Raw genomic sequence first — 23,257 nt, forward strand, 5'->3', positions numbered from 1 at the left:
TGCATGCAGGTTCAAGATGGCTTTATTGCACATTTCTACGCAGTGTGTGAACACATAAGTCCTGTCTTGGCCTGGGGGTTTCTAGGCCCTAAAAGTTCCCTGCACGATTTCTGCAGCTTCTTCAAGGTAAGATGTAATTTGATGACCTCTGCATGTCTTAAAGCAGGGGTGTCCTGCAGAGTCGAGCTTCAACTTGTCTCAACACACCTGCCAGGAAGTTTCTAGTATGCCTAGTAAGAGCTTGATTAGCTGGTTCAGGTGTGTCTAACTGGGTTGGAGCCAAACTCTGCAGAGCACCAGCCCTCCATAACAAGAGTTTGGGCCCCCCTGTCTTCAGTGTTTGTGGCTTACCCTCCTTGTGAAGGGGGTCAATGATTGTCTTCTGGACAACTGTCAGATCAGCAGTCTTCCCCATGATTGTGTAGCCTAGTGAACCAAACTGAGAGACCATTTTGAAGGCTCAGGAAACCTTTGCAGGTGTTTTGAGTTGATTAGCTGATTGGCATGTCGCCAAATTCTAATTTTTTGAGATAGTGAATTGGTGGGTTTTTGTTCAATGTGAGCCAAATCATCAGTTAAAAGAACCAAAGACTTAAACTACTTTAGTCTGTGTGCATTGAATTTATTACACAAGTTTCACAATTTGAGTTGAATTACTGAAATAAATGAACTTTTCCACAACATTGTAATTTGAGATGCACCTGTATTGTTGCTCACCAGCCTTATCGTAGTAACACCAGTTTCAAATGTAGTTGATTTTAAATTACAAACAATTAAATGTGGTTGCTGTTGGTTTAAAGATCCTACATGGGTTAGTGCTTGTCCATGAACTTTTGTGCAAGCGAACAAGACCTTGTTTTGTCCAGGAAGATTCTGGGTGGCCACTTTCCTGTAGGGTTTAGCTTTAAGCCAAGCCAATCCAATACACCTGCCCGGAAGTTTCCGGTAATCCTGGAAAGTCCCTGAGTAGTTGCTTCTTTAGTGTCTACTTAGAGTTTGAGAAACTGTAGAATTGGAGACCCTTGGTCCAAAGCAGGCATATCCCTGTTCCTGGAGGGCCACTGTACTGCAGAGTTTAGCTCCAACCCTAATTAACCACCACTGTACCAACTAATCGAGGTCCTCAAACTCAATAGAAACTTCCAAGCAAGTGTTCGAGCTGACTGATGCTAATTTCTGTAAGATGCTGGCCCCTCAAGACATAGGTTTGGGGACCCCTGGTACAAAGGGACTACTGAGTCTCTTCGGATATAAGTAGGGTGTTCAATTCTGCTCTTTAAAAGGCCCCCCTTCCTGCTCTAACCTACCTGACTAGAAGTTGCTAGTACCCCTGAAAAGATAAAGAATTCTGCTGCATTCCATTTTGAAGGATTCATCCCTATGCCCTAATCCAGGCATGGGCAAACTCGGTCCTGAAGGGCCAATGTCCCTGCAGAGTTTAGTTCCAACCCTGATAAAACCCACCTGCCTGTAGCCTTCTAGTAATCCTGAAAACACTGATTAGTGTGTTCAGGGTTGGAGCTAAACTCTGCAGGGACGCCTGCCCCAATCCCGTCGAAGGGCCTCACAATTATATCGTTGCAAAGAATGATAGGTGTGAAGTGTTTATCGGGTGTACCCTTCAAAGTACTTTATTACGAATGGCCAACTGAAGTGCCAACTGAATGTTGGTTTGAAACAAGACTTCAATATGGCAGCCATAGGGGCTTTCACACCGAAGGGACCTTTTTGTTTTTTTAGAACTATTGGTGGAAGTTCCTGCTTTTTGGCATGTTTGCACCACAGGGACTAGTAATGTACTTAGTTCTAGAAACTCCATTAGCTTCTACTTCAGAGTAGGGTCTAAAACAGTTCTATTGGAACTACCAGTGACGTAAGTATATGCTGATTGGTCAAGCGCATACATAACACTGGCTACCTGGCATTTTTAAAAAGCCATGTAAAATTATTTACTCCAAGAACAAGAGATTTAGTCAGATTTTTGTGCTCTTTCAATCGTGTAAATTGTGCGCTTGCATTCCATCTCCGTAATCACGAAACCCACAACAAAAAAACGCTCTGATCGTGGCATCCTCCATTCACTGGTTGCCACGAATAAAGATGTCGTTGTTGGCCGCTTCAGAGTTCCTGCTGCCGACGCGAATGCAACCAGGAAATGACCCAAAGGGGAAATTGGTTCTCTAGGAACCACCATGCTGCCTAGTTTCTAGAACTACGTGGTGCAAAAGTGCCTCATGATTGTTCTCACTCTTAAGTGCCCTTTGGAGGTGGATTTTTTTTTTTTTTTCTTGTTTGGAATGCAGGACTAAATTATCTTGTGCAGGTAGATATTTAATTTGGGATAAAGCTATACTGTGCTGCAGCTTGGCTGTTTAGGGGCAGGATTGGACACCCCTGTATAAAGGATTGTGCTAGGTTTTTAAGTATGATGCAGTTCCTCTAATCTGGCCCTGAAGGGTCCACTGTCCTGCAAAGTTTAGCCCAAACCCTGATTAAACTTCCCAACCCCTAATTTTCTAGTAACTACAAAGACCTTGCTCTGTGGGTAAATATTTAATTCTGCAGGGTAGGAGCCCTCCATGGCTGGATTTGAAGAACCCAGAGTAGGCTAGAATAAGATAGTGTTTACCAGACTTAATAATTATGATCAGGGAGGGGTCTGTTGAGTACAACTTCCAAGGTATAATCTTTACCAAAGGCCTTCAGTGTCAGCTTTGGTGAGTGTAGTCATTCAGGAACAAAATCTATCTTTTGTCCACAGGAACAGGTGCTGTTCTTCATGAAGGACATTTTCGATCTGGAAAAAGTGCGTTACTCAAGTCTGGACACTCTGGCTGAGGACATCCTGCACCTGCTTCACCGTCGCTCTGAACTGCTGCTTGCCTATCTGGGCACTGACATGATCCGTCACCTAAATGGCTGTAATGGCACACCTTTGCACCTGGTCCCCAGTGCAGTGCTGGAAGCACAGGTTCAGTGACCTATGTCTGTCTATCATACCCTCCACATTTTCATGGATGTTTAACTTATTGCTGAGTCCACTGCACGTCACGACTCTTGTCTTCCAAGTCATTATTAGTGCCATGCCAATGCAGTGTAAAGTTTGCGTAGTGTTTAAAATATAGTAAGAAGGAACAGAGATGTTTTTTTTTTTACATGCCTTTCATGTGGTGTTCCAGTAGCTTAAATTTTTTTTACTGTTAAAAGATTTGCACAATGAATGATCTGAATCATTGAGACTTGAATGCTTTAACTCCAAGTATGAATATTTTTGTAGTTTTGAAACAAAGGATGTATTTTTAAGCAAATTAACTTCAGAGTCTCTGAACATTTTATGGGATTATGTTCAACCCTAGCCATGTATTCAGTTTAAACTTCCCTACTCCTAGTGATGCCATGAGAATTACATGAAACAGCTGGCTGTTGTGAATTTAAGTCGTTACGTGATCTATTACAAGCCTTACAAATAGTACATCTATTGTGACTTTAAGCTCAAACATTTGTATTTTGTTCATAATCAACATATCAAGCCAGTATATACATGTATCAGATAAACTGAAATCGCTAAATGAAAAATAAAAACCTCAACGCCAGTTCTAATGATTACAATTTTATTGATGACAATGGCAACAATCTTCAACATTTCAGACCAACAGTTCTCAGCAAAAAAAAGAAAAAAATCTAAAGTACATTCAACAACTTTTAACAGTTCATGATAGTTTTACCTCAAAGGCATGCTCCAAATTAGCCTCCGATTTTCTCTTCGTTTTTAGACCCCCACGAATTCTGTTGTGAACAATTTGCTCAAAAGGAAACATCTTGCATGCATACAAAAAGATGCAGCAATGGATAAAGACCAAGTTTAAAGAAACTATTTAACTGACAAACAAAAACCAGTCTGGCAAATGTCTACTAAAAGAAAAAAAAGAAAAAAAGTTCCTGGTCATGGTCCACCTGTACAGCATTGATGCACATAAAATCCCTACGCTTATCAAGAGAAGGCAAAGCATGTACTCAAAAAACATTTCATAGAACCATTAGTCAACCAGTAATACATTGCTATAATCAAAACGAACTGGCATCACCCTAAACTAACAGTAACATTGACTTTGCAATGACAGTTTCCTCATGATATTTTACCTTATAATTGGAGCCCTTGAACAGTCTACGTTCAGCGGAGGGACAGACTCAAAGGATTCCTCCTTACGGACAAACTAGCTCAGGACCTGATTCTACGAACTACGCCTGCAGCATCTTCAACACTGTGAGTGAGAATGAAGGCAGCAATGTGGGACAAACATTAGCACTACAGAGGGGCAACAAGAAAGCTTGCAAACCAATCAAACATGAGCATACATACAGTATACGTCAGTTATCAGTGAGTGCATTCACAAGGCTAACTCTGGATCATTTTGCATCTGCATGCATTGTGTAATAGTAGAGGACCACACTAAACAGACTTACCAGGAAGCTAATAAATGGGCAGTCAAATCAAAATCACATTTGTTTCAATTATTAAAAAAGAAAAACAGCATAATGCTAGTTAGATGTCAACAGAGGAAAAACATTTGTAAACTACAGGTAAATGCCATGCAATTCAAAAAAAGAGAGAAAAAAAAAAAAAGCATACTTCCAACATGTCTAAATTCTGACATTTGCGGCGTACGTCAGTCTATCTACTACGCGAGACATCCTTCATTAAAACACCGGTACATTGACCTCGGTTTTCAAAGGTGAAAAGCATTACACTAGATCACAGGTTCAATCGTTTGGATTTCTTAGGATACTCTTACCTGTGTTATTGCTGCAGAACCTAAGGTGCAAGGTCAGGGATGACACTGCAAGATTAGACATTGCACTGCTCACTAACGAACAGTCAAAATCAAAAAGAACTTGCATCAAATTCACAGCCTCAATGACCTTAATCATAAATAGGTCAGGCACAGATTTAGAAATGGGACATTAATACTAATTAACATTTGAAAAGAGGCAATCTGCTGACGGTCTTAATAGGCTATGCAGTATAAAACACTTGGCAAATCACAAAAAGGACAATTTACATGTCTAGTCAATGTTAAACCACACATTTGCAGATGGAAAACGTTGGTGTTTCTACAAACGGGCTGACTTAATCACACAGTGGTACAGTTCACAGTTTCATATATGAAGTCTGAGAGACAAGTCCTAAATGACTAAAGCAGTGTCAACATGGCAACGACTCACTTGGTAAATATCACACAATGCTGTTATGGCAAAAAGATAACAGTCCGACGTGAAAGGGTCAGGTCATTATTATCTCGAACATGGCAAATCAAAATTACAGCCCTGACATACTTACCCAAAAAAGGGCAACATTAAGAGATTTAAATACATTGCGTTTCATTCAGTCAAAGACAATGCATTGACAGCAAAAAACAAACTGGGCCGCAAAGTCATGTACATTTTGTACTTACAGTGGGGAGCTCATTTCACTGGCGTCTCCAAAAACCTATAGGCCTATTTTGGAGGAATGCTAACAGACAATGGGCAGACAAAAAAAGTAGTCCATGTTCGCATTCGAGCTTTTTGCTTTTTTTAATCGTATCAAAATGGTTTTAAAATGCCAGCAATGTTGATATAAATATATACACAATTTGTGGACTTTAGACATGTCAAATATAGAATGGGGACAAGTAATTTTCGCAAGATATAACTGTTGATCAGAACACTTGACCTGCCCTGTAAAAAAGCAGGAGACTTGGAGAACAAACTAAAATACTTGCAACATGATTGCAGTCACAATATAAAAAGGAACAGTTTATGTAAAGACGCATACTTGCTTACCGCCTTCCTAATCTCGCCTGTGAGGGAGGAAATGTCTCTCATTAACAGTGCACACTACCTCAACAAACCAGGTAAAATGCAGTACAAGAATGAGCAACACTACAGCACTGAAGAGTTATTGCATGAGTCACATACCTTGCCAACACCAAGCCACCTTGCCTTAGATAACCTGCCTACACCTACATCCACAGCAATGACCAGTAAAAAAAAAATATATATATGCAGCATAAAAACACAGCTGTCCATTTGTCAAACAAGCAATGTCAAACGATCAATGATCTCTTACTTGTGACTTTAAAATAGACCAGGAATCAAACTAAAAAATATAGATAGGTAATATAGACAGTTGAAAGAAAAAAACAAAAACAAAAAAGAGAAAAGAAACAACAGAAGAGCAACATTTTTGTTCTGTAAATTTGCAAACCATGTTCCCCTCCCTGCCCCGAAACAGGAAATGAAATATTCACAAAACATTCCCCACTTTTGCACCCCACTTACCAACACAGGAGGTTTCATTGTTTTATTGCAAAACACAACAGGCATATCATATTAAAACTGAGATGATTTACATGGAAATGACTATAGTTTAGTCTCAAAACTACATGAGATACAGGAGATACAGGAGCTGGAATGACCAATATTACCCGACTAAAAACAAACCGTTCATTTACAAGAGTGGCAAAACAAAAAGGAAAAAATATATATTTATATATACTTGACTTTGGAGCTGGTCTGCGATCTAGCTTAAACACTCAAACCAATGAAATTAAGATCTTCATCATGGCGTCTGCATCCAAACATTTAACAAAGGTTTTTTCTGACAATGTAGCATTTACTTTATGTCCACTTCACATTACTGGCCCTGTGCAGAAGAAATACATAAGAAATACACAACATGTTAAGAGCAGAAACATTTATCCAACACCCTCCCAAAAAAAAAAAAAGAAAAAGATAAAAAGCCTGTTTGAGGAGGAAAGAGTTTGGTTATGTGTTGCATCGATGACTCATCTGGAAACCTGCTGAACCTGTGGAAGCAAAATGTTAGAGAAAAAAAAAAAAAAAGAGGGAGGAAAAACAAAAACTATACACATGCACATCTAAGTGAAGAGCGCACAAGTTTTTTAATGGGAGTGTACCTGCTGAGCCTGGGGTGCAGCTCCCATCGCCTGTGGGGCACCTTGGCCGTAGTACGCTGCCTGTTGGCGGTAGTATTCTGCCCACGCTGCACTATAATCTGGCTGACCTCCGGGCTGAGACGCTGCTGCTGCTGCAGCCACCTGAGGCGCAGCTTGACCTGAGATGGGATAAAACCCAAAGCATTACAGATGGAAGGTGAAGCAGAAAAATAACCTGGCAGTGTTGTTAAATCGCCATTTAGTTAAAAAAAAAAAAAAAAAAAAAAAAAAAAAAAAAGGGTCATCGGATGCAAAATGCACTTTATATGTTGTTTGAACCGAAATGTGTCTTGGCAGTGTGTACACAACCACCCTATAATGATAAAAATCCACCCAGTGTTTTTTTTCTTGGCTAAATGACGTAGTTGTATGTAATAAAGAACATAGCAGTCGTTATTTACTCCCAATATCTGAGAACTTTTGTTTTTGAAGGGAATGCGCGCTCCGATCTGCCTAAAGACAGCTGTTTACGTGAATCATATGTGATTCAGCTTCACCTACAGAAGTAGTGAGTTTAAGTGTTTTTTTTTTTTTTTTATGAACCTTTGCAAGAAGTTCATATTGTATTTTCAACAAAACAATAGTTGCAACGAAATCCGCAACAGAACTGGTATGCATCTTGCAGCAACACCGTTGTTTCGTTAATGAAGAAATCTGCAGCTTTGAATGGATTTAGAGAGTCAGTGATCTACAGCCATTTGCTTCCTTACTGAATGAATGTGACACCCTGCTCATTAAGACAGTAACTTGCTGCCATCTACTGGCGATTTTAGTTTTAAATCTAATCACTTAATTCTGCCATCATTTTTTGTATTAAGTATCAATATTACACTAATAATTACACTAATATACTTAATAGAATGTTAAGAATATTACAAAAAGATGCCTCTATAAAAGGTAAAAAAATGTAAGTCAAGTGTAAATCTATTTAAAGGGGGGCATTTTTAAAAAAAGTGGGTGTACTCAGAAGAACGTTAAATGCCCCAGGGGGGTACGCCACTGTAAAAAGTTTGAGAACCACTATTGATTCTTTTCATTAAGACCCTAAAAATTATATCAACTTGTGGGAAAAATGAGCATCCAATGACCCCTTTAAAGGGTTAGTTCACCCAAAAATGAAAATTATCATTTCTCACCTTAACGTTGTTTCAAACCCGTAAGACATCATTTTCAGAACACAAATTAAGATATTTTTAATGAAATCCAAGAGCTCTCTGACCTGTTAAAGGCCCAGAAAGGTAGCAAAAACATTGACAAAGTAGTTCAATCTGAATTTTATGAAGCTACGAGAATATTTGTGTGAAAAAAACAAACAACAAAAAAAACTACTTTAATTCCTCTCTCCTCCGTGTCAGCCTAGCGCCATTTTGGAGAGTAACGTGTCGCATGTGCCATGCTTTGTTTAGGTTTAGAGGAAAGCCTGTGCATGCATCGCAATACTCTCCAAAACAGAACTAGGTTGAGACAGAGGAAAAGAATTGTTGAATAGTTTTTTTTTTTGTTTTTTTTGTTTTTACACAAAAAATATTCTCAGGGCTTCATAAAACTACAATTGAACCACTGATGTCACATGAACTTTTTTGTTGATGTTCTCGGTACCTTTCTGGGCCTTGAACGTGGAAGGACCCTTGCTGTCTCTGGAGGGTCAGAGAGCTCTTAGATTATCAAAAAGATTTTAATTTGTGTTCCAAAGACAAACAAAGGTCTTAGGGGTTTGGAACAACATGAGGGTGACAGTAATTAATGACAGAATTTAAATTTTTGGGGTGAACTACCCCTTAAAGGATAAACAACTAGGACAATGTTTGTAAGAGGGGGAACGACCCCAGCCACGCTATCTCCAAGTGGTGGGACAGAAACCCACTAATTTACTCTAGGGCAGCTGAGTCCACAGAAGCTCTACTGCAGAGGACTGTGAAAGAGTTGCAGCTGCCCAAACTATTAGAAATCAAAGCATTTATATCTAACATTTCTTACCTTGTTTCTTATAGTATTCTTCCCACGCCTTTGTGTAGTCCTGCTGAGGCTGTCCTTGACCTGAAATAACAAGATTAAACAGACATTAGTCAAGAGCTTAAACATTGGAACAATCACAATGAAGTAAAAACATGCAACTACACTTTTTACATTACATTAGAACAACAACTGTTCAATTAAAACATTTACTTAAATTTAGTTAGCAATAAAATCAGTAATTTTAAACAATATTTACAAGTACAACATTGAAACAGTAATTTGGGCACAAATTTGAAAATACATACATATTTATCCATTACATACATATACGAAACTGAGCAGTACAATTTCATTCATGGTTTTTCGGTGTGTTAATCCTATTCTATCTGAGACACTACAGCTCCTCATCATTCTGAACAGCAGGGTTTGAGACCAATATTTCTGTGGACAAGCACCAGAGAGGGAAAAAAAATAAAAATAAATAAATAAAAACCTCACGCCTCGCTAGACCCCAAACGTAAAACAGGACTGATTGGCTATTCAAGCCCTGCTGCTATTTAACCTGATCTCTCAAAGAAAATAACCTGAAGCTACATTTGGCAAAATATTTATACCCAATTTCTTGTAATATTCCTCCCAGGCCTTGGTGTAATCTGCCTGTCCACTTTGACCTGGAGCTTGCGGGTCACCTGTTAAAAATGGTACAATTTAAGAAATTGAGAACCATTCTTTCAAAGCCTGCAGAAAGTCCTCCACCTGACTAGGTGGCGCACTTTGCACAAACAGGTCGAGTGTCTCAGAAAATGCCCTGTCCATGAGTGCTAGTCGAAAAAGGCCATCCCAGAACAACTTATAGAGACTACTAGAAAAGCAACATTGTACTGTGCAGTGATGGCTACACTGAAAGACTACCAAGTACTACTGTACAACAGACAACAGTAGATCTAGAGTGAAGCGAGGGTGACAGTTTTGTGGAGTGCAGGTAAAAAAAAAAATAATAATAAAGTACCTTGTCCATTAGTTTGGGTTGTGCCAGGGGCTGCTGACGTTGGTGTCATGGGGCCCTGGGGCTGCTGCTGGTACTGAGAATAATAGGCTGCCCATGCAGCCGCATTAGCATCAGCAGCCGCTTTATCTGCTGAACAAACAACAGCTAAGCCAATTTTGTTTTTCCTCTAACAGACAACTAAAGCTGTTTGAACTAGCACTTGTTTGGACAAAAACTTACTGGGATCTGGCTGTCCTTGCTGCCAGTGAGGGTATCCGTTGCCCCAGCCTTGAGGCTGGTATGGCGCTGGGGGACCACTGAGGATAAAAATAAGATACACCAAGTTAATCTCAAGATGAACTGGCACCTAAAGACCAACTGAAAACACTGACACATGAGAAAGTCCTTACTGTGGTCCAGGAGGGCCCTGGCCATAGGGCCCAGGGTTGTATGGGCCCATGGGAGCAGGTGGTCCTGGTGGACCGGGAGGGCCGTGAGAAGGACCTCCATGGGGCCCAGGAGGACCATGAGGGCCACCCATAGGGCTAACTGGACCCTATGACAAACCAAATCATCATTTTAAGTATAAACCAGGCTATAAGCAAAATTCTGTGACTTAGCAATATTTCAGGAAAGCATTCTTTTTTTATATGTTCTCTCTAAAAAAAAAAAATAGCAAAAATTTGTAAATGTCTAAAGGAATTTACATCACTCACTCCAATCTTCTCTTCAACCAGCTGTCTGGCGTAATCAATCTGTTGAGGTGATCCACGGACTGTGAAGATCTTTATATTAGGGTCTGAATTGGGTGGAGGATTTCTTTGTAACTCTATCCTGGCTCCTGACTGCTGGCTGATACTTTTAATAGTTTCACCCCCTAGAGGAAAAAACAAAACAAAAAAAAAAAAAACAACAAATCATCACAATGTTCATTCGTTATAAATTTGTCATATATGACGCTGGACCACAAAACCAGTCATAAGTAACATGGGTATATTTGTAGCAATACCCAACAATACATTGTATGATCAAGATTATTTTTATGCCAAAAACCATTAGGATATTAAGATCATGTTCCATTAAGATATTTTGTAAATTTAATATCGTAAATATATCAATACTTAACTTTGATTAGTAATATGCTTTTCTAAGATCATCATTTGGACATTTAAAAGAGATTCTCAATATTTTGAGAAGATTAATTTTTTGCACCCTCAGATTCCAGATTTTCAAATAGTTGCAGATGTATCCAGACCCTTATGACTGGTTTTGTGGTTCATGGTCACACAAAAATGTCCCTTTAAAGGTATAGCAAATAACAACTAACCTTTGCCAATAATGAGGCCAGTCTTCATGGTAGGCACAGTGAAAGTGAATTCCTGCAGGCCTCCAGGAGGACCCATGTTCCAATTTCCCTGTCCACGGCCCCTCCCTCTGCCCCCGTGACCAGGGGGGCCTCCAGCCTGCACGCTCCTCAGCAGATCAGTTATGATATCTGCTGCGTGCTGTGCCCTGTCTGGGGGCCCCATAATTTGAGCGATCCTCTCTGGTGTGGAGCCATCATCTGAGGTAAAAATACAAGTGTGTCAAAGGTTGGTGTTTTAACACAATGCCAACTTCCTTGGCTATTTTCAAGGCGAGTAACAAGTAAAAAAAAAAAAGATCTAAATACATTTTTTGTTTGTTTGTTTTTACATCAAAGGTCTGAAAACTATTCAGATTTTGCTTTCTTTAAAGAGCATATAAACAATCTTACATACCTGGTTTGAACTGAATCCTCACGCCAGTGTCATTCTGAATCTTCTTGATCATTTCACCATTCCTGCCAATCACAATTCCCACTGCAAACCTTGGCACAGGGACCTAGACCAGCAGCAAAATACTTTAAGTCAACTGCCTTTCAAAATTCCATTTAAATTTACAACATCACAAAGAATCTCAACATTATTCTCATTCAACAGTACTTACATCCAAACTGTCTCCTCCATTGCCTTGTCTAGAACCATACTCTCCTCTCTGTTCCCGGAAACCCTGATCTCTGATTAGATCCATCACCATGTCTTTAGCTTGCTGTACAGACCAAGGAATTAAAAAAAAAAAAAAAAATACATACACAGCCCATAACTTGGAATAACTTCAGGGTAGCATTACAAAGGTTTAAAATGTACTTACCTGAACTTTAAAAGGATCACCAGAGATCCTGAGTGGTTTATCAGCACCTGTGTTTTGGGGTCCATCTTGAATCATGACCATTTTGACTCCAGCACGTTCCTGTTGAACAATTACATTAATAAGCAAATGTCTCTTGAAAAAAAAAAAAAAAAAAAAAAACCCCTACCTTATGGTGAAAAGTGAAAGAAAAAGTATAATCATTTCTGGTTTAACAACATTTGTGCACATTACCTGTAACTGTTTGATTGTTTCCCCTCCCTTTCCGATGACTAGACCAGCTTTGGAGGAAGGGATCATGACCTCCTGAACAGACATCCCTGGTCCATCATTGTGGTGGAATGCTGGAGAAGGTCTGCCTTTCTCTACAATCTCTGAGAGCAACCTCTTTGCAGCCCTATTATGGAAAATGCACATTTGAGATTTCACCTGCTTCTAAAAAACACCATACTCAATTCAACCATGAATGTGTGGAGATACTCACTGGATTGAATCAGGTGAGCCTGTTAATGTCACAGACCTGTCAGGCATGCCACCACTGTCTGTTGGGTAGAGAGCAGAATAAGCATTGTAATTTTTTCTCTTTAAAGAGCTGATAACAATTAGTCTGAGATACACACAGTTAGGAAACAGCAATTTGACTCACCAGGAGCAATCTGTATTTTGCAACCTGACTCCTGTTGTATTCTTGAAATCTGTTCTCCTCCCCTTCCAATAACTGAAAACAAGGGTTTAATTAACATTGGATATTTTTATGCGATTTAAATGGGAGTTTTCCAAAGCACGTAACAATGGATATTTGTTTTTCCAAATTCATAAGCCAACTCACTGAAGCCAACCATGCCATCTGGAACCTTGAACTCCTCTGATATAGACCTGCACAGAGACATGATAACATTAGAGGAAATGCAGAAATGTGCCATTATATTTAAAAAATACAAATCATCTGTGTTGGCTTAAATATTTATAATATAAAAATTACCTTGGTGGGCCACCCATGCCTCCCATTACTGCTGAAAAAGCTGGTGCAAATGAAAGCATGAAGTTATGGTTAAAATGGTTAAATACATTACACATTTAGCAGTCAATTGGTTTTCCCAGAAGACAAATGCAATGCTTACGATCACTTGGTGGAACCTTCTTGGTTTCTGGTTGATCTGAAGAGTGAGAGAGAGAGAAAAAGACCAAAACAGTTAAGACCAAAACAATGCTACTAACTAAAACTAGTAGTAATAGTATTGCTAACCATAAAAGTTTTACATATCAGACTACAATTTTTAACCCTCTGATAGCCTCTGGTCTCTTTAGGCACAAAATAACCTGTGCGCCTTTGATTTGATCTTTTTTTCCTAATTTCACTTAATTCAGAATGGTATGAAAAGTGCAGACATTTGTCACACTGGCTAAACAGCATAGGTGGACTTAAGAAGAAAAAAAGCACATATGGCAGCATTATACATATCAGCTATGATGCAAAGAGGAAAGAAAAAAAAAAAAAAAAAAAAAAAAAGGTTAAACTCTAAAACATAAAAAAAAAAAAAAAGAAGAGATGCACCGATCGACCGGCCAGGGACCGGAATTAGCCGGTTTTCCGCATGAATTAAGTGACTTACATTTTAGACACATTATTGGCTGTTTTGGCTCAATTTCGATGACAAAAAAATACTTGCAATCAAAGCCACAGCAGAACTGTTGTGATTCTCCAAGCAACCCACTGGTGTTTCGTAGCTGAATAAACCCATTTTTAAACGAGTCAAGTGAGTCAATGATTCAGTAACCCAATCATAATGACATCTCATTTCTGAATGAATCAGCCATTTGAACAAATCTGTTTAATGCAGGACTAAATGACTCACTCATTTAAACAGTCATTTGCCACCACCTATTGGTGGCTTGGTTTCATATTTAAAGTATCACTGTATTTTCCCCAACATTTCTTATATGTATGTTTAAAAAGCATTTTAAGCATTCTTCTGATAAAATTTATGCATTTGCAACTTTGTGGTGTAAATGCATTTATGGCACATTATTTTCATCAAACAGTCTGTGCAAACACATCTAATGCAGTGGAAAGGTGGTGTTATTGATTTCATTTGAATGGTACCAAATCTACAGTTTCTTATTCTAACTGAATCAACTTAAATCAATTTCTTAACATAGTTGGAAATTACATCCGTCTCGTTATATACAGCAACTAATTTTCAGTCAACTGTCATATCTGCCTCTTTCTAGTCACAGACCACTTTATTTTGAGAGTTGTTTAAGTGAGAGAACATCTGTAACAGTCCAGACATGAGGAGAATTGTAATGTTTAATCACATTTTAAAATGCAAAAACTTTTTTGCATTGAAAGTATAGACTTTTGTTAGTATATGCTGTCAATTATAGCTCAGTGAAAAAATCGGTAACAGCAGGTCACCCCTACTAAAAAAATTGGAACAGGCCAAGAAAATTGTAATCGGTGAATCTCTATAAAAAACCCTCACAAATATTGAAGCTTGGTAGTTTTCACCAAAGTTACTTCCGTTCATAGGATTTTAAAATACATTCACTCCATTTTTAAGTTTACAAAGTTTTTTAATTTACAAAAAACTTATATAGAAATATATGGCGCATATTGTGCAGTAAATATTGTTTAGTAGCATGAAACCCACTCAAAATAAACAAAAAATGACTAAAATACGATTTAACTAAAATATAGCACATTCATTTCAATAAAGTTAGTTAGTCTTATTGCCTTTGGTCAGTTTTGTCCACCAGGAAGTTCAGAATACCAGAGGGTAAAACATGTAAAAACATGGTTTACGCTAACCAGCGTGCACAAAAACAAAGTAATTTCAACGTTACCTATGAATTCACCTCCGTCTTCAAGGGGTCTCTTCTGTCCTCCATAACCAAATTCATTGGAAGCTGGAGAGGGGGGTACACCATCACCTCCTATTTTTGCAGCTATCTAAAATAACATTGTGAAATACAAAGTTAAATCGGTTTCTATAATTGTATGATTGTAACAACATTGTACCAGCGTGAGGCCCGCAAAGAGTCCATACTGTTGTCCGGAAAAACTAGGTCGACTCAGCAGCACAAAAAACATTCGAAGTTGTAAATCGACTATTTATAGAATTGGATATTAAAAAAACCACACTAACAGTTACATCCAGCGAACTAATTCCAGCTATACGTGACCGTTTGTGACTACGTAAATTACAGTTCACGTTAACGTCGAATAATTAAACTACCACAAGCTTAAACCACTAATTTATTAGAACATGTGCGAAATATACATATTGTTTACAAAACGTATTCTGCTTCACTTTAACTTTAAAATAAAATAGTAAAAACAGAAAAGAAATTCAAGAAAAACGGACATAACCGAAACCTCTTTGTTGCAACGCATCAAGGCCTCAAGTTAGCAAGTTAGCTAACGAGCTGGTTAACGTTTCATGTAAATTTTTAAATGGTAAACTTGAACATACGAAATATTTTCGGACGCTTTCAAAGCACTTACTTGTCTGGCTCTCTGAAGGGCGTCTTTAAAAGCATCGTTCATCCCTCCACCGGCGTTTGAGGACGGTGGAGCCACGCTAGAGTAGTCGGCCATGTCTGCAGGAACAGTCTTCTCGAGCTGAAGGAAGATGGCCGTACGCGCGAGAGTGATGAAGAGAACTGACTGCAGCCGCTTCGATCCTGATCTGACTTCCGGTCGACACAATACCGCGGAAATGAAACAAAATAAAAGTCCTTCCTTACCGAGGATGTTTTAGACCAAGTTATGTAATTACTACAGTAGACACTACAATATTAATTATTTTCATTATATTTACATATGGATTATTATTATATATGAGCCATTTTACAGAATTGGGCCATTTGTCAGAGTAGGAAAACGTCTTTTTTTAAGACGTATGCAAATTGTAAAATATTCAATACACATTTCTAGTAATCGTGCAGTTATTCTGTGTAGTGACCAGTGTTGCCAGATTGGGCGGGTTTCCGCCCAATTGGGCTTCTTTTGATCGGCTTGGACCGGAGAATAACGCATTGGGCGGGTAGACAAAATTTGGGCTGCTTTAAAAAAATAAAAGTAGCCCAATCAGCTGCTTTTTCTTCGCTTTTATCATTAGTCATTGTTATTTTAATACATTCGAGCTCAAAGTATCACAGTAATATAATGTGTAGTGCAGTCATCAACTCATTTTTGCTTAACGCAACCCTTACTGGTTTAGTTTAACCCTCTGGGGTTCTTCCCCGACCAGTCACACTCAGGGCCCTCACGGTCAAAAGTGACCGGAGCCCTGAAATCATTATTTCCTTTTTTTCAGTAAAATCAATCAAATGTATTTTTGTTCAATAATATTTTTTCTTTTTTTCTGTTGTGTTTTGACAGAATTTTATGATAATAATTAATATTTATGCTACAATTATGATCTATTTTTTGCCATTGAATATAATATAATTTTTTTTAATATATATAATTTTTATTCTTTTTTAATTAATGCTGTATTTTAGTTTAAAGTAGATACCTGGCCTATAGAAAATAATTTTTTGAAGTCGGATTTGTGCCATCTGGTGGCGTGGTGAGCATAATTACCAGGCAATATCCTATTTTAACCACTAGATGGATGTAATGCTCTCTATAGAAGGATTTGTGAATTCTAGTTGTTTTTGCACATATTTGCCAATGCCTTTTCAGGTTGTGGATTTTATTATATAAAATTAGATTATCAAAGACTATTTTTTTATTATTTGCCAAGTTTTTTGTTTGTTTGATTGGTTTAACTGGTAATTTGAAGTGCCAGTTTTACTTTATAATACAGTCAAACCAGAACATTGCATTAGAAAGAGAAACAATGGAAAGCATTTTGTTACCCATTGTTTTAATTCTAACTGAATAAAAATGCCGTTCTTTCAGTCATACCATTTTTTTTTATTTTGTAACCTTTTTATAATGAACATTTTGATTTAAATAATTTTTTGTAAAATTCAATAAACAATAACTCTTATTTAGCACAGGAATTATGAACAGCAACAGCATGGGCAACAAAATAACAGCAAAAGTATAATTATCAAACATTAAATGGAAAATAGAGAAATAAAAATATTTTAAATATCATCCTAACCCTATTTACATTTTATGTGCATTCTTTTTTTACATATTCAATGAACAGTAACTCTTATTCAAAAGGCAACAGCAATTATGAACATAAATCTAAAATAACAGAAAAGTATAACAATTGTCAAATAGTAAATAAAAAAATAGAGGAAAAAAAAGTTTGTTTTAAATATCATTCTAACTATAATTACATATTATTTACATACTAATTGTGATTACAGATCAGGTTGTGACAAATCACAACAGAGTGTCTCCATATAGCACTTTGAGCAAATGATGCTTGTTTTGAAATCTTTTTTCCGTGTGTGTGTGTGTGTGTGTGTGTGTGTGTGTGTGTGACATGGTGTGTGACTTTTGGATTTTGGATCCAATGTCTCCCTTTTATTTGATTCATAGTCTCACATTCCTCTGTTACAGTCTCACCAATCTCATATTTCCCTGTGTGTGTGTGTGTGTGTGTGTGTGTGTGTGTGTGTGTGTGTGTGTGTGTGTGTGTGTGTGTGTGTGTGTGTGTGTCTGTGTGTCTATTTTGGAACTCTGATGGCTTACAGTCTCATGCTTTCATTGCTGTGTGCTTTATTTCTTACATTGATTGCCTCTATTTCACACATTTCCCAAAATTAGCTTTTGAAATGACACACATTCATTTGTGTGTGCGTGTGTTTTTGTGTGTATAAGTGTGTGTGTGTGTGAGTGTATTGTAGTGTTTTGCACTCTTGATGTTTTAGAGAGTCACCCCTTCACAGTTGTGTGCTTTTTTTCTGGATTGTGGCTGATTTGTAGATTGTATGCACAAAAAAACTCTGTATTTTCATATCTTTGCCAATTTCCCATTCATTTCCTATGGCCGGTCATTTTGACCCGAAGACCCCGAGTGTGACTATTTTTTTTACGACCACTTAGACTTTTCCAATCCTGTCCCCAATTTTTTTGTGTGTTCATATACCAAGTACCATAAAAGTCACCAGGTTTCATACCATTCCGATGAAGCTACGATTTTTAAATTTTTTTTATTTAAAAAATTCCGGTCAAAAGTGACCGAAGAACCCCAGAGGGTTAACAGAGACCTGTCAATCAATTTACGTCTTTAACGTTAGTGAGATGTGATGACTTGTGAGTGACGGGGTTTTGGCCCTATAACGGGCAAGATTTTGAATATGCAGCTTATTCATTTATTCATTTTAAGTAATTGCGATGGCAAAGTGGCCTTTAAATATAAGTTACACGATAAAAAGTCTAAGTGGATTACACGTGAGAGATGAATAGAAGACTTCTAAACTGAAATAAGAAAACGTGGGTGTGTGCATGAACGTAAATGCCAGCTACATTACATTTGTTTCTCATCACTTCATTGTGCACTTTTTGCACAGAAATTAGCATATTTTTACTGTGGACATTGAAAATGATGCATGTGTTTTTTCCCAGGGTTAAAGTCATAGGTTAATTTCCACTTTGAAAAGAAGACATTTTACGCATATTTTCGGACATATTTTCACAGGAATATTTTCGGATCCATATTCCTGTGAAATTGATTTATCTTGATTTTATTTTGTCATTATTCTTTTTTTAAAGAGATAAAAAATGGTCCTTATCAACCTTGACATGCAATAAAATTGTCATTGTTTTGGCAATTAAAGTTTGGGCTGGTTTTTGTTGAAGTGGACGGGTTTTGGTGAGCTTTTGGGCTGGAAATCGTCAACCCGATCTGGCAACACTGGTGGTGACGTACTTTTAACTGAAACCAGAGCCATATCTCTATGGCTCTGACTGAAACAAAAACATATCGCTAAGCTTATGACAGCAGTCTAATAAATTACCCCATAGATTCAATATGAAACTCTTGCTAAAACTAAATAGTGATCATAATCATCATGCTGAGGCTGTGTTGTTTAATACATGCCGATCGCACATGAGCGCATATGATCTGCTCATCCCATTTTTTGGTAGTGCCTGCACATTTTTGACAGTAATGCTTTGGTAGCAATCACATTACAGAATTTTAACTTGCATACTACATTACTAAAACATGCTAAAATATATAATAAAAAAAAAATGTATAATTGTACTAAAAGTGTGTTTATTTTCCCCCAAATAAAGGATTATGTGTTCCCTTTTGTCACTAACAAAACTGTCACCGGTACCATAACACCACCAAATGTTTTGGTAGTAACAATTTTAGATATCTTTGAACCTAGCTCAAAGATGCTAAGCAGTACCTAGCACAGTTCTAAACAGTGGTAAACATAAAAACTAAATGTTATGGAAAAGTTCCCCTAAAAGTGTGCTTAATTGTAGAAGAAAGGTGTTCGGTTGTGACAAATGATGGGGCCTATCTATTCAGCATGTTGCTATGAGAGAAGGGAACACAGGAATATTATTGTCTCAGCCGATGGACTAAAACATATACTGTTTCGGTAGTGGCATGAAAATGCTGGACACATTTTTTTGCATAAAGTTTTATCATTTACAAAGAAAATATATAAAATATATATTTTTTGAACAATAAATGATTACTTTATATATATTAAGCATAGTCATATTTTAAATATTATTGTGGGTTTCAATAGATAACAAAGTAAACATTAAAGATTTAAATACTTAAATGCTTTTTAAATGTGTTTTATTTGTTGTGGGACACCAGTTTGCACCATTTCTGTAAAATGGCTAATATAAACAGTGCTGCTTGAAAGTTTGAGAACCCTTTTAAATTTTCTATATTTCTGCATAAATATGACCCAAAACATCATCAGATATTCATGTAAGTCCTGAAAGTAGACAAAGAGGACCCGATTAAACAAGTGAGAGAAAAATATTGTCTTTGTCATTTATTTATTGAGAAAATTGATCCAGTGCTACATATCTGTGCATTGCAAAAGTATGTGAATCTTTGCTTTCAGTATCTGGTGTGACCCCCTTTTGCTGCAGTAACTGAAAGTAAAGTTTTTTTGTAAATGCTGTTTTACTGCCCGACCCACGTTCTCTTAAGACTCTGTTCTTAAACAGATGTCCTGATGTTTTCCTTTAGAATTTGCTGGTATAATTCAGAATTCATTGTTCCATCAATGATGGCAGGCTGTATTGGCCAAGATGCAGCAAAACAGGCCCAAGCCATGATACCACCACCATGTTTCATAGATGGGATAAGGTTCTTAAGCTGGAATGCAGTGTGTTCTTTTCTCCAAATATTATGGCTTCTCATTTAAACCAATAAGTTCTATTTTGGTTTCATTCATCCATTAAACAAATGGATGAATGAAAGGAAAGGTGACCCATACTAGGAATTTGGCAGAGCACAAATTCCTAGTATGGGTCACCATACTTGGCCTCACTTCACCGCCTTTCCTTTCCTTTCCTTCCTTAAACCTTTCTCCAATATTCCAATATTTTTTTTTTTTTTTTGGAGAACATTAGCTTTCTTCTTGCCATGCGCACCATTGGTTGCTCAGTGTTCTCCTGATGGTGGAATGTAATGAAATTAGGTGACTGATAGCCGGATTTGCCTATCAGCGATCAGTATCCTCAATATAAAGTCTGATTGGTTGCTGCCCGAGGTGCGTCACTTCCGACTTTCCCCTTTGTGCCCGTGTTTACGGTGGTCACAGGTAAGCGCGCTGTGCTGTAACAGGCTGTACTTTTAAAACTAGTTGGTCTTTTAAAGCGTTTCTTTTGTAAATTTATAGTGTCGTTTTGTCCGGCCGTTGGTGTGTTTCGGCGCTGCTTTAGTGAATCTAGTGACTGTTCGCCCCTCAGGTATGTGTATGTGCATCTGTATAATCTCATATTGTGCTAGCGTTGATATACTGTTAACACTGCTGCATGCTGACTAGGTATGATTTCCTGTACCCCATTGTGCTATCGGTGGGCTGATTAATAGATCTGTATGGCAAGCCGTTTTAGCATTAAATACTCTTTTCCTTACTAGTCATAATTCTGTTTTGACTAGTCATAATTCCAATTCCAGATATCTATCCTTGCAATCAAGATATCTACAATGTTATTGTGACTAGTCATATGCATTGAAGATATCTACAATGTTAATTTGACTAGTCGTAAAATCCATTAGAGATATCTATAATGCTTTTATGACTAGTCATATTGTTCCATTAACTTCCAATGGAAAATATTTTCAGATATCTACAAATGAGTTTTGACTAGTAGAAATTGTAATTGAAGATATCTATAAATTTTCACTAGGCGGATCTGTAATTAGAGAGATCTCTAATTACATTTTTACTAGTGACAATGAAATTAAAGATATCTCTAATTGAGTTGCCACTAGTGCAAATTATAATTCAAGATATCTCTAACTGGGTTTTTACTAGTCATAATCCAATTGGAGAAATCTTTATGGCAAGCCGTTTTAGCATAAAATACACTTTTCCTTACTAGTCATAATTCTGTTTTGACTAGTCATAATTCCAATTCCAGATATCTATCCTGCAATTTTGACTCGTCATAATTGCAATCAAGATATCTACAATGTTATTGTGACTAGTCATAATATGCATTGAAGATATCTACAATGTTAATTTGACTAGTCATAATATCCATTAGAGATATCTCTAATGCTTTTATGACTAGTCATATTGTTCCATTAACTTCCATTGGAAAATATTTTCAGATATCTACAAATGAGTTTTGACTAGTAGAAATTGTAATTAAAGATATCTATAAATGAATTTTCACTAGGCAGAACTTTAATTAGAGATATCTCTAATTACATTTTTACTAGTGACAATGAAATTAAAGATATCTCTAATTGAGTTGCCACTAGTACAAATTATAATTCAAGATATCTCTAACTGTTTTTTTACTAGTCGTAATTCAATTGGAGATATCTTTAATTCGTCATTTTTAAAGATATCCACAAATACATTTGTAGATATCTGTAAATTTACTACTAGTCGAATTACAGTTGTAGATATCTTGAATTGGAATTCTTCCTAGTCAAAACTTATTTAAAGAGATCTGCAATTTAATTCTGGATATCTCAATCAGATTTTTGACTAGGAGGATCTTTCTTTGGAGATATCTGTATTCAGCTTTGTGACTAGGAAGAATTTTAATGTAGATATCTAGAATTAACATTCTGACTAGTCAAAATTATTTTATAGATATCTTAATTGTGTACTCAAACCACCCCTTTACTAAGCCCCGCCTTAATCTTTAAGCAGTGTTGCCAGATCCGGTTGACGATTTCCAGCCCAAAAGCTCACCAAAAGAATGTGATAGAATTGTATTGCCATGTCAAGGTTGATAAGGACCATTTTTATCTCTTAAAAAAAAAAAGAATAATGACAAAATAAAATAAAGATAAATCAATTTCACAGGAATATGGATCAAAACAGTCTGAAAATATGCTTACAATGTCCAGAAATCTTTTCAAAATGGAAATTAACCGATGACTTTAACCCTTGGAAAAACACATGCAGCATTTTCGATGTCCACAGTAAAAATATGCTAATTTCTGTGCAAAAAGTGCACAATAAAGTGATTAGAAACAAATGTAATGTAGCTGGCATTTACGTTCATGCACACACCCACAACAGCCAAAAATGCGTTATTCATTGATGTATCCTGTATGATAATCGAACAGCAAAAATAAAATAATAAGAACAATTAGCAACAATGTGCTAACCCTTGTCTTGTGCGTTGTGCGTTATCTTCAGACAGAGCAAGTATTTCATGAAGTACACATCAGAACATAATGCAGAACTGTGTGTCCAAACTGTTTAGTCCAGCAGCCAATGCCAAGTGTAACAGAGTCTGGACAGTGTAAAAGATGTTCTGACTCATTCCCATATTCAGTTTTGTGTTGTGTTCAGTTTTATTAACTGTTCATTCAATTATTTTCTTATTCAGTTACAATTATATTTATAAGTCTTCTATTCATCTCTCACCACGTATAATCCACAATGTGAGATTTAAGTCACTTAGACTTTTTATTGTGTAACTTATATTTAGGCCACTTTGCCATCGCAATTACTTAATATGAATAAATGAGCTGCATATTCAAAATCTTGCCCGTTATAG

General features: G+C 37.1%; 2 protein-coding genes across 9 annotated transcripts in view; one reads left to right on the forward strand and one right to left on the reverse strand.

Annotated features, from left to right (window-relative positions):
• miga1 (mitoguardin 1) overlaps positions 1-3,593 on the forward strand; it is a 26,269-nt gene extending 22,676 nt beyond the window's left edge. The window contains exon 16 of the mRNA XM_073849330.1: positions 2,762-3,593. Coding sequence (XP_073705431.1) covers positions 2,762-2,980 — 219 coding nt within the window. The 3' untranslated portion in view covers positions 2,981-3,593. The remainder of the gene's footprint in view (positions 1-2,761) is intronic.
• A 1-nt stretch (position 3,594) lies between these two features.
• Positions 3,595-15,775, reverse strand: fubp1 (far upstream element (FUSE) binding protein 1). Of its 8 annotated transcripts, none has more exons than XM_073849325.1 (20): positions 15,620-15,775; positions 14,959-15,064; positions 13,233-13,268; positions 13,094-13,133; positions 12,941-12,987; positions 12,758-12,829; positions 12,596-12,653; positions 12,346-12,508; positions 12,115-12,213; positions 11,911-12,012; positions 11,703-11,805; positions 11,270-11,506; positions 10,659-10,819; positions 10,353-10,498; positions 10,183-10,259; positions 9,964-10,089; positions 9,569-9,643; positions 8,976-9,035; positions 6,960-7,117; positions 3,595-6,685 (listed from the first exon to the last, which is right to left on the reverse strand). In XM_073849325.1, the coding sequence occupies exons 1-20, from the start codon at positions 15,710-15,712 to the stop codon at positions 6,677-6,679; spliced, it is 1,968 nt and encodes a 655-aa protein (XP_073705426.1). In that variant the 5' UTR covers positions 15,713-15,775; the 3' UTR covers positions 3,595-6,676. The 8 variants fall into 8 exon arrangements, with proteins under 8 accessions (XP_073705426.1, XP_073705423.1, XP_073705425.1 ...); XM_073849322.1 differs by having other exon boundaries at positions 9,964-10,107; XM_073849324.1 differs by having other exon boundaries at positions 10,650-10,819.
• Between the last annotated feature and the right edge of the window lie 7,482 nt (positions 15,776-23,257).

The sequence above is a fragment of the Garra rufa genome, chromosome 10 (assembly GCF_049309525.1).
Source record: "Garra rufa chromosome 10, GarRuf1.0, whole genome shotgun sequence".
Taxonomy (NCBI): domain Eukaryota; kingdom Metazoa; phylum Chordata; class Actinopteri; order Cypriniformes; family Cyprinidae; genus Garra; species Garra rufa.

Excerpts from the sequence above, each read along its gene's own strand:
- fubp1 (XM_073849321.1), bottom strand. The coding sequence starts at position 15,712 with ATGGCCGACTACTCTAGCGTGGCTCCACCGTCCTCAAACGCCGGTGGA. Across the intron at positions 13,134-13,232 it reads GAAGGTTCCACCAAGTGATC|CTTTTTCAGCAGTAATGGGA; the intron begins GTAAGCATTGCA and ends CATTTGCACCAG. Across the intron at positions 10,820-11,269 it reads TGGCCTCATTATTGGCAAAG|GGGGTGAAACTATTAAAAGT; the intron begins GTTAGTTGTTAT and ends TTTTTCCTCTAG.